The sequence below is a fragment of the Hirundo rustica genome, chromosome 6 (genome assembly GCF_015227805.2).
Source record: "Hirundo rustica isolate bHirRus1 chromosome 6, bHirRus1.pri.v3, whole genome shotgun sequence".
NCBI classification, from domain to species: Eukaryota; Metazoa; Chordata; class Aves; order Passeriformes; family Hirundinidae; genus Hirundo; species Hirundo rustica.
In genome coordinates, this window is record NC_053455.1 from 32,376,498 (window position 1) to 32,393,881 (window position 17,384).

At 35.5% G+C, this 17,384-nt stretch overlaps 1 protein-coding gene across 18 annotated transcripts in view; it reads right to left on the bottom strand.

The window, feature by feature from the left end:
• The window catches only part of GPHN (gephyrin), a 275,747-nt gene that overhangs the window by 160,747 nt on the left and 97,616 nt on the right, over positions 1-17,384 (bottom strand). For all 18 annotated transcript variants that reach the window (XM_040066711.1, XM_040066708.1, XM_040066703.1 and 15 more), the window contains exon 3: positions 72-129. In XM_040066711.1, the coding sequence (XP_039922645.1) occupies positions 72-129 (58 nt within the window). The remainder of the gene's footprint in view (positions 1-71; positions 130-17,384) is intronic.

Below are 17,384 nucleotides of genomic sequence, written 5' to 3' on the forward strand. Positions count from 1 at the left end.
TCTTTTTAATGTAACATTTCTGTAATTTTCCAAACAAAGAAATTCAGTGGTGAAAAGCAATAATACTGTACCTTGATTTCTTCTATTTCGTCTGGCACTATCTTGTATGCAGATATAGTCCCACCCAACCTGAAATCAGGAGAAGAAAAATGTTCTCAGAATCAGCAACAGAAAATACAGTATGTTAATACTGTCATGACCTGTTCCAAAACATAATATTTCCTTCTACCAATTTAGAGGTAAAATCCAGTAAGACCCAAATCAAAAGCAAAACCCCCCCTTTCCTTATGCAACAAAAAATCCTTACATGATTAACATAAATACTGGAAACAAGGTGTCCATCACCTTAACAATTAAGTCAGCCAAGGAGAATTACAATGATCAGGATGGTATTTTTTTATATTAATGGCAATCAATCTTCATATTCGATGATTTCTTATTGATTGTCTAAGTTAAATGGATGAGTTGAAATATTTGAAGCCTGATGTACTTTGTGCTGAATATTTCACTATGCTGCTACGCAGTCTAAAATGCATCCAAATACACTTCTAGAAATTGAAATTTTTAAATTAAATGTGCATGAACAGACATCACAAACCACAGAGATTCTATGACCTTCATGTTTGAAAAATCTCTGCAGGTAATGACTGGTAATAGAAAAGGGGTGATGGACAATAGCTGGCATTGACACAGAAAAAACAAAGGGTTTTTTTCTACATGGAACTCACTGAAATTACTTTTTTAAATCCTGAAAAGAATCCTGATAAAGAATAGTTCACATATTGAAGATGCATGAATAGCATGTACTATAAATGGTGGTTAATATTACGTTTTCCCCAGAAACATGCAGACATGGCTGCTTTTATTTCATAAAGCAGTCTCATCGATAGTGACAATTCAGACCTAAAAATATAAGTGCACTAATGACCTCCTGCCAGCTCTGCACAAAAATACTATTCATTTTCTGGATCCTAAAGTCACATAAGAAACTATTTTTTGTAAACCAGTAGACACCTATCAAATATGTATTTGAATTATCTCCCTATTAAATCAGACATTTTCTTTCCAATTGTCAGCTTTTCTACACAGATGTATTTTCTTACATCTTGAAATTATTATAAATATTGTTTAGTCAAGTGAAAAAGGGAAGAAGAGAATAACACAGAAAATACATTAAGATTTTCCACGTAAGTCCTGCCTTTCCATATCTCTCTCTTAGATTAACCGCTTGAAGGTTTTACACAGAGAATGAAGCCTACATAGGAGAAGTCTGAAGTCCATCACTGCTGCAGGTAACATCAGCTATGATTTCTGAGGTAGAGACAGGGCTCAGATATTACAACATCCAAATTCATCATGGACGAAGAGTGTAGCAATTGCTGTCTCCCACTTCCTCTACGACTTCCATTGCTGCCATTCACTAAGTGAGCTTAAAGTTGGAGATAACTGAAACTTTTTTTGCCAGTGCAAGTACAAACATCAGCTTTTCTTTTTCATGACTTTTGTTCAACTGGTGTTTCTAGGGATAGCTACTAGAAACTGGCTTTAGCATCACAATTAAGGTTTGCTTCATCAAACCATGACAAGCAATGGCTCAGATGGCACATTACCATTGCACCTGACCAGTCCTACGGCTACTGGAATGAGGCCCAGAAGAAAGAAACTTTTATGTCCTTCTTTGTGATCTATTCCTGCCCGCACTTTGGAGAACCCCAAAAATCATTGACTTTCTACCCTCTAGCAGTAGGAGAATACAGAACCTTTGCTGCCAGCACTCCAGCAACATGGAATTCCACCTGGCAGATTTCTTTATTGGCCACCCTTGGCACAACTATTAAGCATTTTCTTGGAATATCAGGGAAAAAAAAAATCAAAATAATTGACTCAGTAAACTCATCTGACTTGCTTACGCCATTAATTAGCATCACTACACAAAGAGTTCTTCAAAGTTTTGTGTTATGAATTTAACAGGCTCTGAATCTGCCAAGTTGCAGCTCAAATGGTAACACTCTTAAAAAGTAAAACGTCAGCTACCATAAGTCCCCATTTTTGAAAGAGAAAGACATATTAAAAATTATGTTACTGTTTAAATAAACAATCTCTCACTGATAGCTCCAGCTCACATATCTCTTAATCCATTTACAATCCTACACTGACATCTTTATCTTAAAAATCCAGTCTACAAATATAAGCAATTTGAAGCTGAAAGAGGATCAGAGAACATTAATATACAACTATCAATGTCTCAGATTTGAAATGAAGTTTTTAAGGAATTCTATACTTTCTTCATTTCAGAACATTAGATCTCAGTCAATCATAGAAGTTCTGAAAGAGATCCACCAGAGCAGATTAGAGTACCAGATTTAATTGGCAAAGAACATTAAAAAAGACATTTCATTTTGTATATAAATTTTGGTTGTGAGTTTCACAGAAGTTTAAAGGCATCACATACACCAGGAGGATGAAGCTAACACAAGCCACATCACTACTACAAATTTCCAACAGTAGGTTAAGTCTGAAGCGTAAGGGACTGAACAATATTACACACAAGTAATGGAGAAAAACAAAAACATTGTGATGATTGCTAAGAAAAACCAGCAAAATCAAGGCAAGTTGAAAATTACCATTGTACAATTCCTTGATTCGATTACTGACATCTGAAAGAACAAAGACCAGATAATTATACACAGGATACTTCAGCTATAGGATGATAGACTATGACAGAGGCCTTGCACATGGCATATTTTTTCACTTTGTTGTGAAAAATCTCTCTGCAAGTTGTTTTTTCAGAATATTTTACAGTACCATTCTTAATCACAATATTTCAAGACGTAACTGCAAACAGAAGAGCAAAGGACCAGCTAAGCCTGAGTACACATTACCTACAGTGGTCTTTGTATGCTAAAATATAATGCAGCAAAGAACATGTTAGAATGGCAAGAATTCAGATCACTAGGGACCCAAATTTTGTGAGGAGTCACTCTTCATCTTTCACATATTTTACTTTTTTTACAGATTTTATTATGATGCTCTCCATTTGAATGACTCAATGTCCAGCATCCTCCAATAGAAACGGCATTTTCACTCTGATAATACACACCGAACCAAGAGCAAAGCTAAATACACAGCCAGCTACTTCCAGTACACTGAAAAGATGATCCAAAACTTCATCCAGAGAAATCTAATGTGCAAAGTCTTTCTCTCCCAAACTACAGTATTTTCACACTATAGCAAGACACACTATTTAACAGTGAAATTATTTTAAATATTAGTTACCTTTAATGTTTCACTTATATATGCAAGAGATAATCTCAAACGCACCAGAATTCATATTCAAATTTTAACAGATGTTAGTCTTATCAGCTCTGTATCATACCTTGAATGTAATATATACAGTTTCATTCTCTAATCTCTTTGCAAAAGAGAAATGAAATTATTCCTAGATGTAGAAATCAGAGCTGACAGAGTAATGAAAAACCACATCTTACACTGGGCTAAATGGGTGAAGGCCTTTGAGGCAAGAAAAGAGAAGACAGAAATTCCATAAAAATAATCAGGAAATAATAAATATAATTACTTTAACAAGGTTTTAAAACTAATAGAAATGTAGCAACTTTTTTAACTTTTCAGACTGGGTTTGCTAAAGTTCACAAAAAGGATTCAGGAGAAAAACAAGGTTTCTATAGCAACCTAAGAAATTAGCAAAATACAGGAAATAAACTGAACTAAGGCCAACACAGTTGTATTGGAACAGATGGATATTTTACTATTTCACAAATTAAAGCAGAACATCACAGAAGAGAGAAAACTACATCCAAGTTAAGGAAAGTTGAAAACCAGGAAGAACTGTGCTCAGATGGACGCGAGAAACAAAGAACCACAGCTCAAATAAAAAGTAAACTCATGACAAAATTAAAAGAGAACTAAATTACAACTCGTACATTATTTTAACAAGCTGCCCTGTTTGCTACTTGTGTTACTGCCCAAATAGTGCAAGTTGGACTTATGGGCTGATTTTCCCCTGTGGCCCTCTATATATCCATGTTCAGATGGACTCACTGGAGTATTATTGCAGAGCTCCATTTTGTGCAAGACGCTTGTGCACTTGGACTGAATCCATACAGGTCAAATTTTATAATCTGGATTCTGACCAAAGGCATGAACACAATCTTTGTATACAGTCGCACGTTAAGGGACCGCCATAAGAAGCTCAGCTATTGATTCATCCGTTAACTTAATAAATGAGTCATACATAATGCAATGAAGTAAATTTTCTAAAAATAGCTTGTAGCCAGCTTGGCTGCTGTCATCTGCTGAATTTTTCCAATGCCACTTTAATTAACATTAATCTTTCTTCAGATAGATCACTGTCTAAACAATATCAAGTTGTCACTAAGCCTCCCAATGAAACTCTCCTTCATCTTTTAATGAAAGCAAAACTCAAACCCCTCCACTTGGCATTTTTTTTCCAGATCCATCTCACAAATATATTTGTTACCTGCCATCAGGATATGCTGTCTTGTGACTGATTTATAAACTAAGCAGATTATTCAAGAGAGACTGTTCTTGGGAGCAGATCAATGACTGGGAGCTAGACCGGCTATTTCTAATTCTATGGGCATGCTTATTTCATCACAGGCTATTGAATGAATACTTGTTAAATACTTCTGCCAGAGCAAACTGACCAAGTCAGCATTCTTAGCCTACTCTGATACCTTGATGCTGATCCCCACAATATCAACAAATCAACCGGACTTGGATCCTTGCATCCTCACAAAGTATTCCAATGAAAGAGGTAGCAGGATTTGAAAGCTTTTTTTCTCCACAACCTGTAACGTATATTAAAAGCAGACAGAGAGCTCCTTCAATTGATAACTAGCTTCTACTGACCTTTGAGAAATTGTTAAAGCACCCTGAGGGAGGTAGTAAGAAGGCTGCTATTCTGGGCTCCCTTCCTACACAACAGAACGCTGGCTGCTACAGCAAGCTGGGCTGCAGCTCCTAGCGCTGGCCACTCGCCAGCAATGAACCGTGCAAAACAGCTTCCAGAGAGGATCCTGATGACAGCTTTACTTACTCAAAGGTATAAAATTATATGATGAAGATCCACCCCAGGTTTATTGTTTCTTTTGGGGTATTATTATTACTATTATTATTTGGATGGATTCAATAATTAGATCCTTGAAAACTTACTTCCCTCCTCCCCCAGTCTTAGGCTAACTTCAACATGCTGTACAGAAAAACATGACAGAAATCAAATTATTACCGACATGCCCTCTGTCAGTTCATGTCTCTCATGAACAACAGCTCTGAGATTGAGATGTCAAATTTACAGGATTCTCCCTCTGTCTCACCATGTCCCAAAGACTCCTTGGGAAATCGAAAAAAAAGAAGGTGGAGGGGGACTGACCTCAAAATTTTTATTCCCTACCTTATCACTGTTTCAAGGGTAACAAGCATACCCCAGTTTCTGCTGCTTTCAGGGTTTTTTTTTTGTTTCAAGAAAAGCAAAAAACTACATGAAAACATTATTTTTAAGGAGGTAAACCATGTTATTTTTCTCTTTCACCATTCAAAGCCGGTCTGTTGTTTTGTTTTTTCTTTTTTAAATTTTACTACAGGAAAAGCAAGACTAAATCAGAAGTGGCTAATTTTTCAGACAATTCTGGCAGGAAAACATTATCACCTCAAGAGTCTAATACTGGAAAAGAACAGAACAAGGATCTTTGTCCTCAACATATGTCAGAAACTAGGGATGAGGTCACAGGTAGGTCATTTGGCAATCACAGGACCAGGAGCCACTCTTCCCTTCTAGCAGAATTAATCTGACTTGATTTAATTTGGGGGAGGAAAATATATGAATCTAAAATACACACCTCTGTGTAGTTATCCAGAGCCACATGAGTACAGAGCTTAGTATAGTTTTCTAGGGGGTACCTTTGGTTTACCCCAGCACATGGGGCACAGCCCTGTGAGGTGCTGCTGTCAGCCTAAGACAGATCGATAGATGGGACTGTCTCCTCTTGAAAACATTTATCAGTTTGCTTACTGCTCAATAAAGACACACGAGGGGAGCGGGAAGGCACCATTACCAAGAAGTTTGGGGCTTGCAGGTGCTATCACCCAAAACAAATCAGATGAAGAGAACGCTTAGAATACGTGGAGTTTTCAGTGGCGCAATTTTTTATTTTTTTTTAAATCTCAGCAGGGAAAGGTGCATTCTGTGCAAAATCAGGAGGAATGCTGAGCTTCCATTAGAAGCAAAAACTATTTATGTATTAATATTCACTAAGCAAATAAATTAATAATGGCTCAAAAACAATTAATTAAAAATTGCTCAGAAAAAATTAATAATTGCTCCTATCACCGATACTTACATGCTTTGTGGCAAGAATTTGAAGTAAGCAAATAGCAAATATTTTAATTCCTTTGAATAAAATGAAATTAAGTATAAGCAATATAGATATTTATAACATCAAGTGGTTTTTTTTAGGATTTTAGCATTTAACTGGTAAATAAATACTTCATCATTTGTAATAGACTAGTTTTACCAGAATACAGCAACTGAAATGATCTGAGAATAAAGTACTGAAAAATAATTCTGCACTTAGGATTTTCATTTGTGAGTCAAAATTTTATTTGTAATTAAAACTGACTTATAAAGCTTTCCCAAATGCCAGCAGAATCTAAAACCACTCTTGCCATGCGGACCAAGAGCAAAAGAGCCCACTTCCGTGCAGGATGCATGCGTGTTTATAGTGCAAAGGAATAATTGTGCTATGCTCCATCTGATTGGTAATCTAAATATGGAAATTGTACATTAAATCAAACAGACAGAAATGTCAGCTAGATTTAAGTAAAAATGTGTTCAGTGACTTTGAAAGTTCCCACTGGGGCATCAGATGCTTGACCAGCCAGCTCATTAAACAACATGAGCAAGATTTGAAATTTCCTGAGAGAAAAAATATGCAGAAGCAGACAAAAATCATTATCACAAAACCAGTAAAACTCTCACAATTTAGACAAAGAAATATATATTTAATATCCGTGTTGGGATTTAGTCGGTAGAGTGAGGACTTTAAAACACTATATAAAAAGAAGTATTTATAGTAAGTGCCAAGACAATAATATATGTTGATCTCACTTCATCTTATAGGAAAGACCATTGTAGGGCACAGTATATACTTGCATTTTTTTCCAGCAAGTACATACCTAGGAGAGATACAGAACATTTGCATATATATTGCTGGCAATTGCCTGTCAGAAAACACTCACTTAACTCAACTGAAAGCAAAATTTTTGGATGCTGTAGAGTGACCTTTTGCCTACCTTGGAAGGCAGTGCAAATTAAAGGATTTAGGCAATATGATAAGGATTGCAATGATCCACCTGGAAATGAAAGATTTCACTGGTAAATCACCATAGCAGCTTGTAGAAACCTATGCAGGAAGATAAAGCTATTTCTACTGACATTCCTATCATTTCAGTTGAGCTCTATTTGCTCCTACCCAAATGTAAAAGAGAGACCATCTGAATCAAACATTAAGAAGATTCCTCCTACAAGAATAAGTTGGCCCAGAACTAGTATAAACCGTAAAGTTAATTTTTTGTAGAAATTAACATTGTCTACCTCCCCTAAGAACTTATCCAACAAGAAATTAATTTAAAAATTATGACACTTCCCCATGAACCCCTTCAGGCATTTTCCATTTATATGCTGCTCACATTCCACAATACTATAATTTTCTTTCTTTAATGCATATTTTCTCTTCCATTTTTAGACACTAAAGCACGTGAACATGCATGTGAAGTATGGTTAGACACATAAAGTCCATCTGCTAGTTTACACCAAGGTTAAAAAATAAAGTGTTTATTTTAAAGAGAGGAAGCTTGACCAAGATATGTAAAACCAGAAAATGGGACCAGCAATAGTAGAACACTTGACGTTGGAGAACAGGCTGGAATGAATTGCAGACCACAGTTTGGACAATGCAGTCACAGTCTTTTCTATGATTAGACAAAAAGATATCCAGAAAATATCTTCAGTCCAAAAAAATCAATAAGAATTAAAGGTCAGAGCAGGATGGTTCAAACTTCAAAAGAATAAATGTCGAGAATATGTGGGAATGGTCTGATCATTTCAGATTCTAGACCAATTTTTTTCTTTACAATTTAAATCACAGTGCTTATGGACAAACACCAAAACGTTAAAATAACTTGTTTAAAAAAAACAAAAACAAACCAATCAAACAAACAAAAGCAAACAAAAAACACCCCCACACACACAAAAAAACACCAAAAAACCCCAAAAACAAACAAACAAAAACAAAACCAAAACCAACCAAACAAAACCCCTACAATACTGAAATGATGAGAGTGGAGTCTCAGAGACAAGCAGCATCCAGAAAGGCTAACAAACTTGTTCACACAATACTTCACCTTCTGGAAGCTCTAACACCTTATTTTGCTCCACTACGTTCCAGAGAGATGTTAAGGATGAGTATGATCCAGCATACAATTAGTGGCAGTCTTGTTAATCTACATTTCTCCAGACAGTTAAATTCAGAAGTAGAATTTGCTGGTTTTCTTTTTTCTTCATACATTAGTGTATTTGTATATACATACACATATATTTATTTCCCTGTGCGGCCTAAATAGGTGAATTAAACTCTGTTTAAAATAGCAATCTGACTCAAAGGGAGTTTTCTTAGTGTATGCTCTATGCTGGGGAATGTGAAAGGGAAAAAGAAAAATCTCTTTAACCACAGAATGGAGTCACAGGAATAAAACACCACCACATTTGTGATCTGTCCTCACACCTAGAAGGAACTTTCTATTGACAAACAGTATTACTGACAATGTTGCAAATGAGATTTCATTGCATGTCTCACATAGTTATCTCCACTCCAGATAATTTACAGTTACTTTTGAAGTCATCATCATCCATATTTTACAGCTGCTCATAAAATATCTGTATGGTTCAAACTCAAGATACTGAAAAGCACATCTTTGTTATTCATATATTATTGGCTGTGGGTTTCAAAACTCATTTTTGTTTTCTGTAGTTGTCACTCCCTTTTTCTTTTCTGTAGTTGTCACTCCCTTTTTCTTTGCATCTGATCATTTAAATGTCAACAAAAAGTTTCTAGATGAATTTAAAAACCACTTGATGTATTACCTCTGCTCTTCATGCCACAACACATTACAACCTGACTCATTATTCAGAAACATGGGAACATGTGGATCTTAGACAACTTAAGAAGGCTTTGATTAAATGTATTCATTCATGCCTTTTGTTCCATTCAGGTCCGCAAAATAATTTCTACTTTTAATTTTTAAATAGATTGCACAAACATAATCCATTGGCAAAATGTAACTATTTATTCCCTCCTTACTTGCAGCTTTAATTTACCTTATAAGTCACTAACAGCTATGGTCTTCTTCCATCTGTACAATGTTCTCTTAAAAGCAGAAATAATAGTTAGATAGAAAAATCCCCTCTGGTTCCATCTTCTGAAGCTCTTCTCACTTTTTATTGCTTGCCCTATAAATATGACTAAGACGAGACTGCAAGGTTACTGAGCACACCATGGTACCTACTATCACGTTCCTTTGGGTGACAGTGACCAAAACATGCCGCAGAACTTCAACATGCCCCCAGCAGTTCCCGAGCTGAAGAACATGGAGAAGGCAGAGGTTTGATCTCTTTCTCAGTTTCTGCCCCAACACAGGAGTGAAAACAGATAAGGTAAATCCTAGAGCTTACATTTCTTTAAAATAAGTATCCTCCTTGAGCACTGGCATGTTTATTCCATGTCAGGGAGGCCTGTTAATTTTGTCTAGACAAATATAGCAAAAGTGACAGGACTACGGTATCTTATCCAAAGCAGAAATTTAGTCAAGAAGTCTCTGCCACTAACAAGTGTATTTGGAAATTATAACCCCACAGAGGTTTAAAAACAAAAAAATAAAGCAGTAGGGATCTTTCATTTGCCAGCATGTCTGTGTTGGTCTCCCTCTTCCCACAAACAATAATTTCATGTATCTGGAGAACAGTCTTGAACAGTGTTTGACCTGCAATCCTCCCAGCAAGTCCCACAGACAGTTTAGATGTGTTCCCAGGGATCTGAAATAGCCACTGTGAAAACTATGATCACAGACTCACATTAGAAAAGATGGATTTTGCTTTGACTACACACCCAGAATCACATTATATTAATTGAAAGGCTGAACTCCTGACTAGCAATAGGCAAACCACTAAGGTGACCAACACTAACATTGCTAATACTTTCCACAGTACTTGCTGAGCCACGGTGCAGAAAGGAAATCAAAGATGGTCAGGGCAAGTCAACCTGCAAACTGGTACTGAGAACAGCACCGTATATGCACACATCTCATGGATAATGATGTAAGAAACAAATACAAGAGGTTTGTGTACAGAGATAGCTGGGCTTTATGAATAAACCACTGTAAGAAACTGCAGTTTTTCTTGCCTGATCATAATTTACTGTTTTACTCCAAACAAGCAATTATTTTTATTAGGAAACCTGCCTTTTCCTTCCAGTACTAGCACTAAACACACTCAATCTTTAGACAGTAACAGTAATAACCGAAAAAGCTAGTTACAAAAGCCCAGAAATAATCGGTCTATACTGAAATGAGTTTAAGTGATAACTAAACTTAGGAACTGGGCTAATCTGCAGCACTGCATTAAGAAAGAACATTTAATGAAGTGATGGAAAAAAAACCTATAGAAAATGCCAATACAATACATTTTAGGATCTTAACCTCCAGTTAAACTGCAAGGTGATATTATGCTTGCAATGCCATACTATAATTGCTTCACAAAGTTTTATTCTATTTTAGAATTTCCTTTGTGATCAAAGAGCTTAGAGGTAGGTGGGTGGTGCCATCAGGTCAAGCAATGGAAGAATCTCTTTCATTTAAAGCATAAAAGGTGGATCTAGCAAGCTGGTGGACGAAAGACCATTTACAAACTAAAAGGAAACTCCAGATTTTGTATTTTATAAATACACCTCCTCCCTTCCCTCCAGCAGAATATCATGGGTAGATTTTACTAGGTTATTTTAACATAAACTATATTGTCAGCTAGGTTTTAATCCAAAACCTGTCAGCACAAATAGTGATGCTATCCCCCCACAACAGCAGCCAACGCTTTAGCTCCTATTTCCTCCAGCCACATCACCTGACTTTAAATGCTCACTGATGCATAATGTTACCCTAGATAAGTGTCAAGATACATCTCATAGCTGTAGTGCCTCTATACCTTAAGCTGCTAAGATGGCATGCTTCTCCAAATTCAGCAGTGTTCTTCAAGGCTGAGAAGCATGACTACTCAGTGCACATTTAGTTGGCTTCATGAATCAGACAATAATTATAATGAATGGTTGTTTTTTTAAATAAATAGACTTCTCATGCTCTGAAGCTTAGATTACAGATGTTTTAGTATGAAAACCAGAATATTAGAATATTCATCTTAGTTAAGGAAAAGTAAATATTCAGTAGAAGCATTCCTTCATTGATTCACCTTTGCAAGTCATACATAATAATTTGTCCAAAATCTACTGGCACTGAATTCAAAACCATTTTTTCCACGAATAAAGAAAATGTGGGAGAAGTCTTTTGCAAATAAAAGAAAGTCGAATTTGAGTACCTGATACCAAAACATGTCCATTCCAAGGTTATCTTTCTATTGACATCTACTGATTAGCTCAGCTGATCTTACTCCACAGTGGTCAGATCTTTACAGTGACTCCACTTGTGCCACACATGCCATTACAGCATAAAACTCTACAGGAAAGTTTTTAATTTCTCATTGAATTTACATTGATAAATTCATACAGCATTGTAGTATCATCGGCATTTCCATTCTTTCCCCAGCTCAGTTTCATCCTCAGAACTGCACTGATCCATACATGAGCAAAACACAGAACAGAAGTTTTCTAACCATTTCTTGACCCCCAGTCTTTTCCCCTTGTAAAACTAGCTGAGTAGGTAGAACACAGAAATACTTTAGGGAGAGCTTTCATATTATTGAAGAATTCTCTTTCATAGAGCAATTCAACCCATGACACAGTTTTGCATTAAACTGCATTAAAGAAAGTATAAGGCACTAGAAGCCTTCTGATTTTACAATAAATTAAAATAATAACCCTAACTCTGAACAATTGTTAGTGACAGATACTTGAATGATGCATCATAATGCAAGCTTGTTACTTGTTTTTTAAAATGTTTACTACCTCTTCTGGCAGAATTCTCAGAGCTTTTATTAACAACTGAACTATTAAACGTAGGAGACAAGGGAAGGGGAAAAAAAAAACCAAATAAAAAAAAAAAAAAAAAAAACAAAAAAACCCAAAACCACCACCACAAAAAAAACCCACACACCACAAACAAACAAACAAATAAACAAACAAAAAAAAAACAAAAAAACCCCCAAACAACAACAACAACCAAAAAAACCCCACCCACAAAAAAACCCCAACCAAACCCTTTAGTCTATTTGTTATTTTCAGGGAGCTATACCAGCATCCCACATGAGATCACAGCCAACTCTGTACCACAGTGAGAGTGGCACTGAGCCACAGCTAATAAACCATGCTGTGAGGAAAAGCTTGTTGGCTTGTGCTACAGACATCTCTCTTACAACCAGCCAGCTCAGAGTATGTGCTTGTCCTAATTGGTCAAAAGCTATTACCAAGGGAACAGGTAAATGACATTAATTATATAATTTAAATATAAAATGTATAAAATATATTGCATGTTATAACAGTGCAATTAGAAACAGTGTGTTGTTCCATGAGAATGATACAAAAGTATAGTTCTTAGTAGCAAATATAACTCATTTATACCCATTCAAGACTTTTTAAATTAAGATTGGGAAAGAGCTACTTGACAACTATTCAATGACTTTTTCACTTAAATATGTAATTCAATTAAAATGAAAATAGTAGTAAATAACAAAATTTTATCAAAGTTCCTCAGCAAAAAGTTTTATAAACACTGACATCAAATATTCAATTTTTTGGTTTGCCAGTTTCATTTCATGTTCAACATTTCACTCATTTTTACTGGCCAAGTACAAGATATTTATTGCTTAATTCATCTGCTTTCCTCTTCCTCATTGACTTGCTTGTGTTTTCTCAGTATTTTAGTACCACTTGATCACAGCAGCATATCAAACTTAACTTCAGTTATCCATTCAGTATTTGTCCCCCCAACTCATCCCACTATTAGACTTTTTATTAATAGTAGTTATAAACAAACACTGGTCACTTATTTCATTACATAGCTTTCCTTTTACAAATTAATCAACAGCACCAGTCAGAAAAGGTTTTATTTTCTATTGCCTGAAAACATGAACTACAGCTGTGAAACAGACTATTTAGAAAGTCTCTTGATTATTAGATTCTGGTGAGAATAACTCATTTTTAGCAATTTTACCAAGACCAGTCCCTTTTGTGCCTCTGCTCAGCACAAAACCCTTCACACCTTAATTTTCCTTTTCTCAAGGATGAGTAACATACAGGACATCACTTTCCTCCAGTGATTGTGAGATTTTCCTCCTGTAGCTAGCTACTGCAGAAGATGGCTTATTTTATCCTGTAAGACTGTTACAAGAGCACCCTCAAAAGAAGGAAGAGGCAGACCTGCCTCTGAGCTGAACACAGGAACAGCACAGGTTAACGATCGAGCCATAACTTCAGTTAGCATTTTACTCCAGGGGTTTTAAAATTAAGCAGCAACAGAAACAGATGTAAAATCTGAATAGTGAAGACGTATTTGAATGTCTTATTTCATCATTCGGTCCTGTTCCAGAATAATAGAATGTCAAAACATTTTCTGATAAAGTCTCTCTCCAAGAGCTTTTGCCAAAATAGAAAGGACGTACACTTGGCATGGAGTCCAACCTTGCTGAAGGAAGGGACATAATTTCTGGAAGTAGTCAAATATGTACAAACCTCTTTTTCATAAAGCTGTCAGTGGTCTGATCCTCCGCATTACTCAGTATTCCTGTGTCTTAAGAAATACACTTTGCTTTATGCCACTCTAATTGTGGAAACTACAGGTGCCTACCTCTTTGTGGATATACTCACAGTCACAGTTCTTGTCAAAATACATTAAGTTTCAAAACTTTCCCTTAATGAGCCTGAATAATTTCTTATTAATGATTACTGATGTTTCATTTATCTCTTCTTTCTTCTCCAGTGATGACTCCAACATAAACCTTCTGTAAACTGTCTCAATAGAATTACAGAGGACAGGGCAACACAAAATAGGGTAGCTAATAATCTGGGAATCTAATTTCTGTTAAAAATATTCAGCTAGTGTTCTGTCCTGTGCCAAAGAACAGAAATAGTACAAAGAAACCATCATTTCATATGCCAAAGTAGTATCAACAATTCGTGGTCTTGAGAAGGCTCTGAATGTATAGACCACTGCCTTAAATGAAGAGGAAAATTGTGGGAGAGTCTGACAGACAAAAAAAAAGTGAAGAATGAAGACCCCTCTGATAAATAAAGGAGCTCCCTATTAATAAGCTCTCATTTGAGAGCTGTTTTTCCACATAAGGTTTTGGACAGAAACAGTTCCAATTAATCTGAAGTTAAAGGGTATTAAGACCTTGTTAAAAATGGAGGCTTAAATCAGTTCTTTGTTGGGGAATGAAAGTGATTGCTAAGATGACAGTGAAACAAATATTAAGAGAAGTTAATTGCTGCATTAAAGAAATAATTGCACAGATTACTGCTATCCCTTCACAGTAAATCAGTGTATTAAGCTATGCAGAAATATCCAAGCAAGCAAGCTAATGAAAAGCTTGGATACTGCTAACAGTGATGAGACCGAAATCAAAAGTTATGACAAAACCTTCCTGGAAAGGTAATTGTTAGTAATATAAGAATACTCTCTGACTATTAAGAACATCTTGTGTATATACATGCTGGATTCATTGCACTGCTCATAATGTTTATTTCCTCAAGTACACAAGGAAAATAATAGTAGAAAATTAAAGGTGATAAAACATGTGACTGAAAAAAAAGTTTCAATCCAATTAAAATTTTATATTAAAGTTCTTAAGCATCATAAACTGTAAAAAAAAAAAAATGTAAACCCTTTTGTATAGCATATACAATAAATTAGCTAAAGAGATTAAAAGGCTTAAGAGCGCAGATGGCAGGACAAGAGAAACTCCTGAAGGAAGACAAAAGAAAAAACACCTTCCTAAAAGCAGAACACACTGCTATCACAGATTTCTGAATAAAACCTTGAGATGAAAATCTTTTTCTACTAGATCTAGAAAAATTTGAGGGCATTTTTGTTTCGCATAAATATCTTCAAGATGCTCTGCTCCAACACGCAGGCTGAAGCAGGCACTTCTCAAAGGTTTTGAGTCACTGGCAAAAAGGGAAGATGTTTTCTCAGTTTTGTGTTCTTTAAAACACGCTTCCCAAAATACTTTCACAATATAAAACTGAATTTTTTGCATAAATGCAAAATATTAGAATTAAAAATATAAAACAAAATATTGTTCTGAAATCTCCAAATCTTTACTAGCTCATCTATTACTAATGCCTGTATAAGCATTAGTAAATAATGAAGTACACAGAGATACTCCACCTATTTGAACACAAACATTATCTTTAAATCTTACTCAGCTTTTGGTGACAAATCCTTTCCTTGAGGATGTATTTTTAAAGTTGCTAGCTTTCAAAAAACAATACAGACCATACTGTTATAAATATGAATCAGTCTGAAGTGTGTTACTTCATTCCCTTGTATGCAGAATTGCCCTTGAAAAGCTATTTGCCTAAGGCTCATAGAAGGCAGCATTCCTTCTTATGCCAGGGAGAAGTAGTTAAAAACTAAAATAACTATTTCTTTGCATATTTCTGCAAATTCCTGTTTTTAAAGGGATTCAGTGGTGAAAGATTCTGAAAAAAACAAACTGTACTAAAAGAATACTACCTTATACTATTCTTATAAACTTAAAATACTTTATTGTAACTTAACTTATGTCAGTTTTGAAAGCAAAGATTCTGAGAGCCATTTTTGATGCATTTTGTGGGGGGGTATTTATTGTAGCTTAGTAGAAAGCAAATTTTGAACTTCCCTATACACACAAAATCAAGATGATTCACCTATGGCTGGGAAAGACTGCATAAGCATCATCCCATTTGGGATGAGCATTTTCTGGGAGTTGTTGCTTATTCTATTAGGATTTTTAATGTTTCAAGATTATTCAAAACTCAAATACTTTCTTGAATTTTTCTTTATGGTTTGGACTCATCAAAAGAAACCTGAAATACAATAGGATGATAACTCCAGAAGCCTCTGATCTTCCCCTGAAATCCGTGCATGTTTAGATGAAGAGGAGGTTCTAAGCTGTATGAAACTGTCATGGTAGGTAGAATTAAAACTTTTTCAAATCTTGTTCCCTAATTTTCACAGCACTGCAAATGCAGTAGAGTAGGCACAATACAGAGTTTCCTGAAAAAAAGGCCAACAATGTGGGTACAAGTAGAGCTCCAGGCACAAAATGGACACAACAGCTGCTCATGGTACTACACACCGCTTCTCAGTCCTGAATCCTGCAACCATCCCAGAACTACAGTGGTAAAAATCTCTCAGCCACATCACCCTCTCTTCTCTTTTTCTGGATGTAAAAACCAAAATTACCTATTAGGGTATTTCCTGGATTATCTGAAATCTATATAGTGAATGGCTTTCCTGGCTCTGTTAGAACAGTGTTTTTTATGCTAGGAAAAAAAGAAAAGAATACATGAAAGGTGCACCTTTTGGAAAAATGGAATACAGTACACTAAAAGTCACCACCTCCTAAGTAATAATTACATCCTTTGTTAAAATGGAGAAGAGATTCTAATCATGCATTCCCACATTTATTAGTCCCTCTACGACCTATTCTGTTTTTGAACACTTGCCACTGAGTATTTCCACATACTATACTAAGCTACAGAGGGCATGAATGGTGTAGAATGCTTGTGACAATGAGAAAAATACTGAATGAAGAGGGTTGAGGAAAAAAAAGAAAGACTCTGAATGTGCATTTTTTAAATAGGTATTACAATCATGTCAGTCAAATGACACTCACTCCCAGAGCAACCTCTATTTTCTAAATCAATCACCTATCTGAAAATGACACCAATAAAAATTTTCAAAAGGATCCACTGCATTTCCAACCACAAATATAGACAAGATACATTCTTGTATCTGAAGCCAAATAACCAATAAAAAATAGAATTTTAATAGAGCAAGACTTTCTCCTTATTAGAATATAAGGAAGAGGATGAATATGGCAGTAAGAAGAGAAACGTTGTAGTTAAAGGACCAAAAAGCTTAAAACA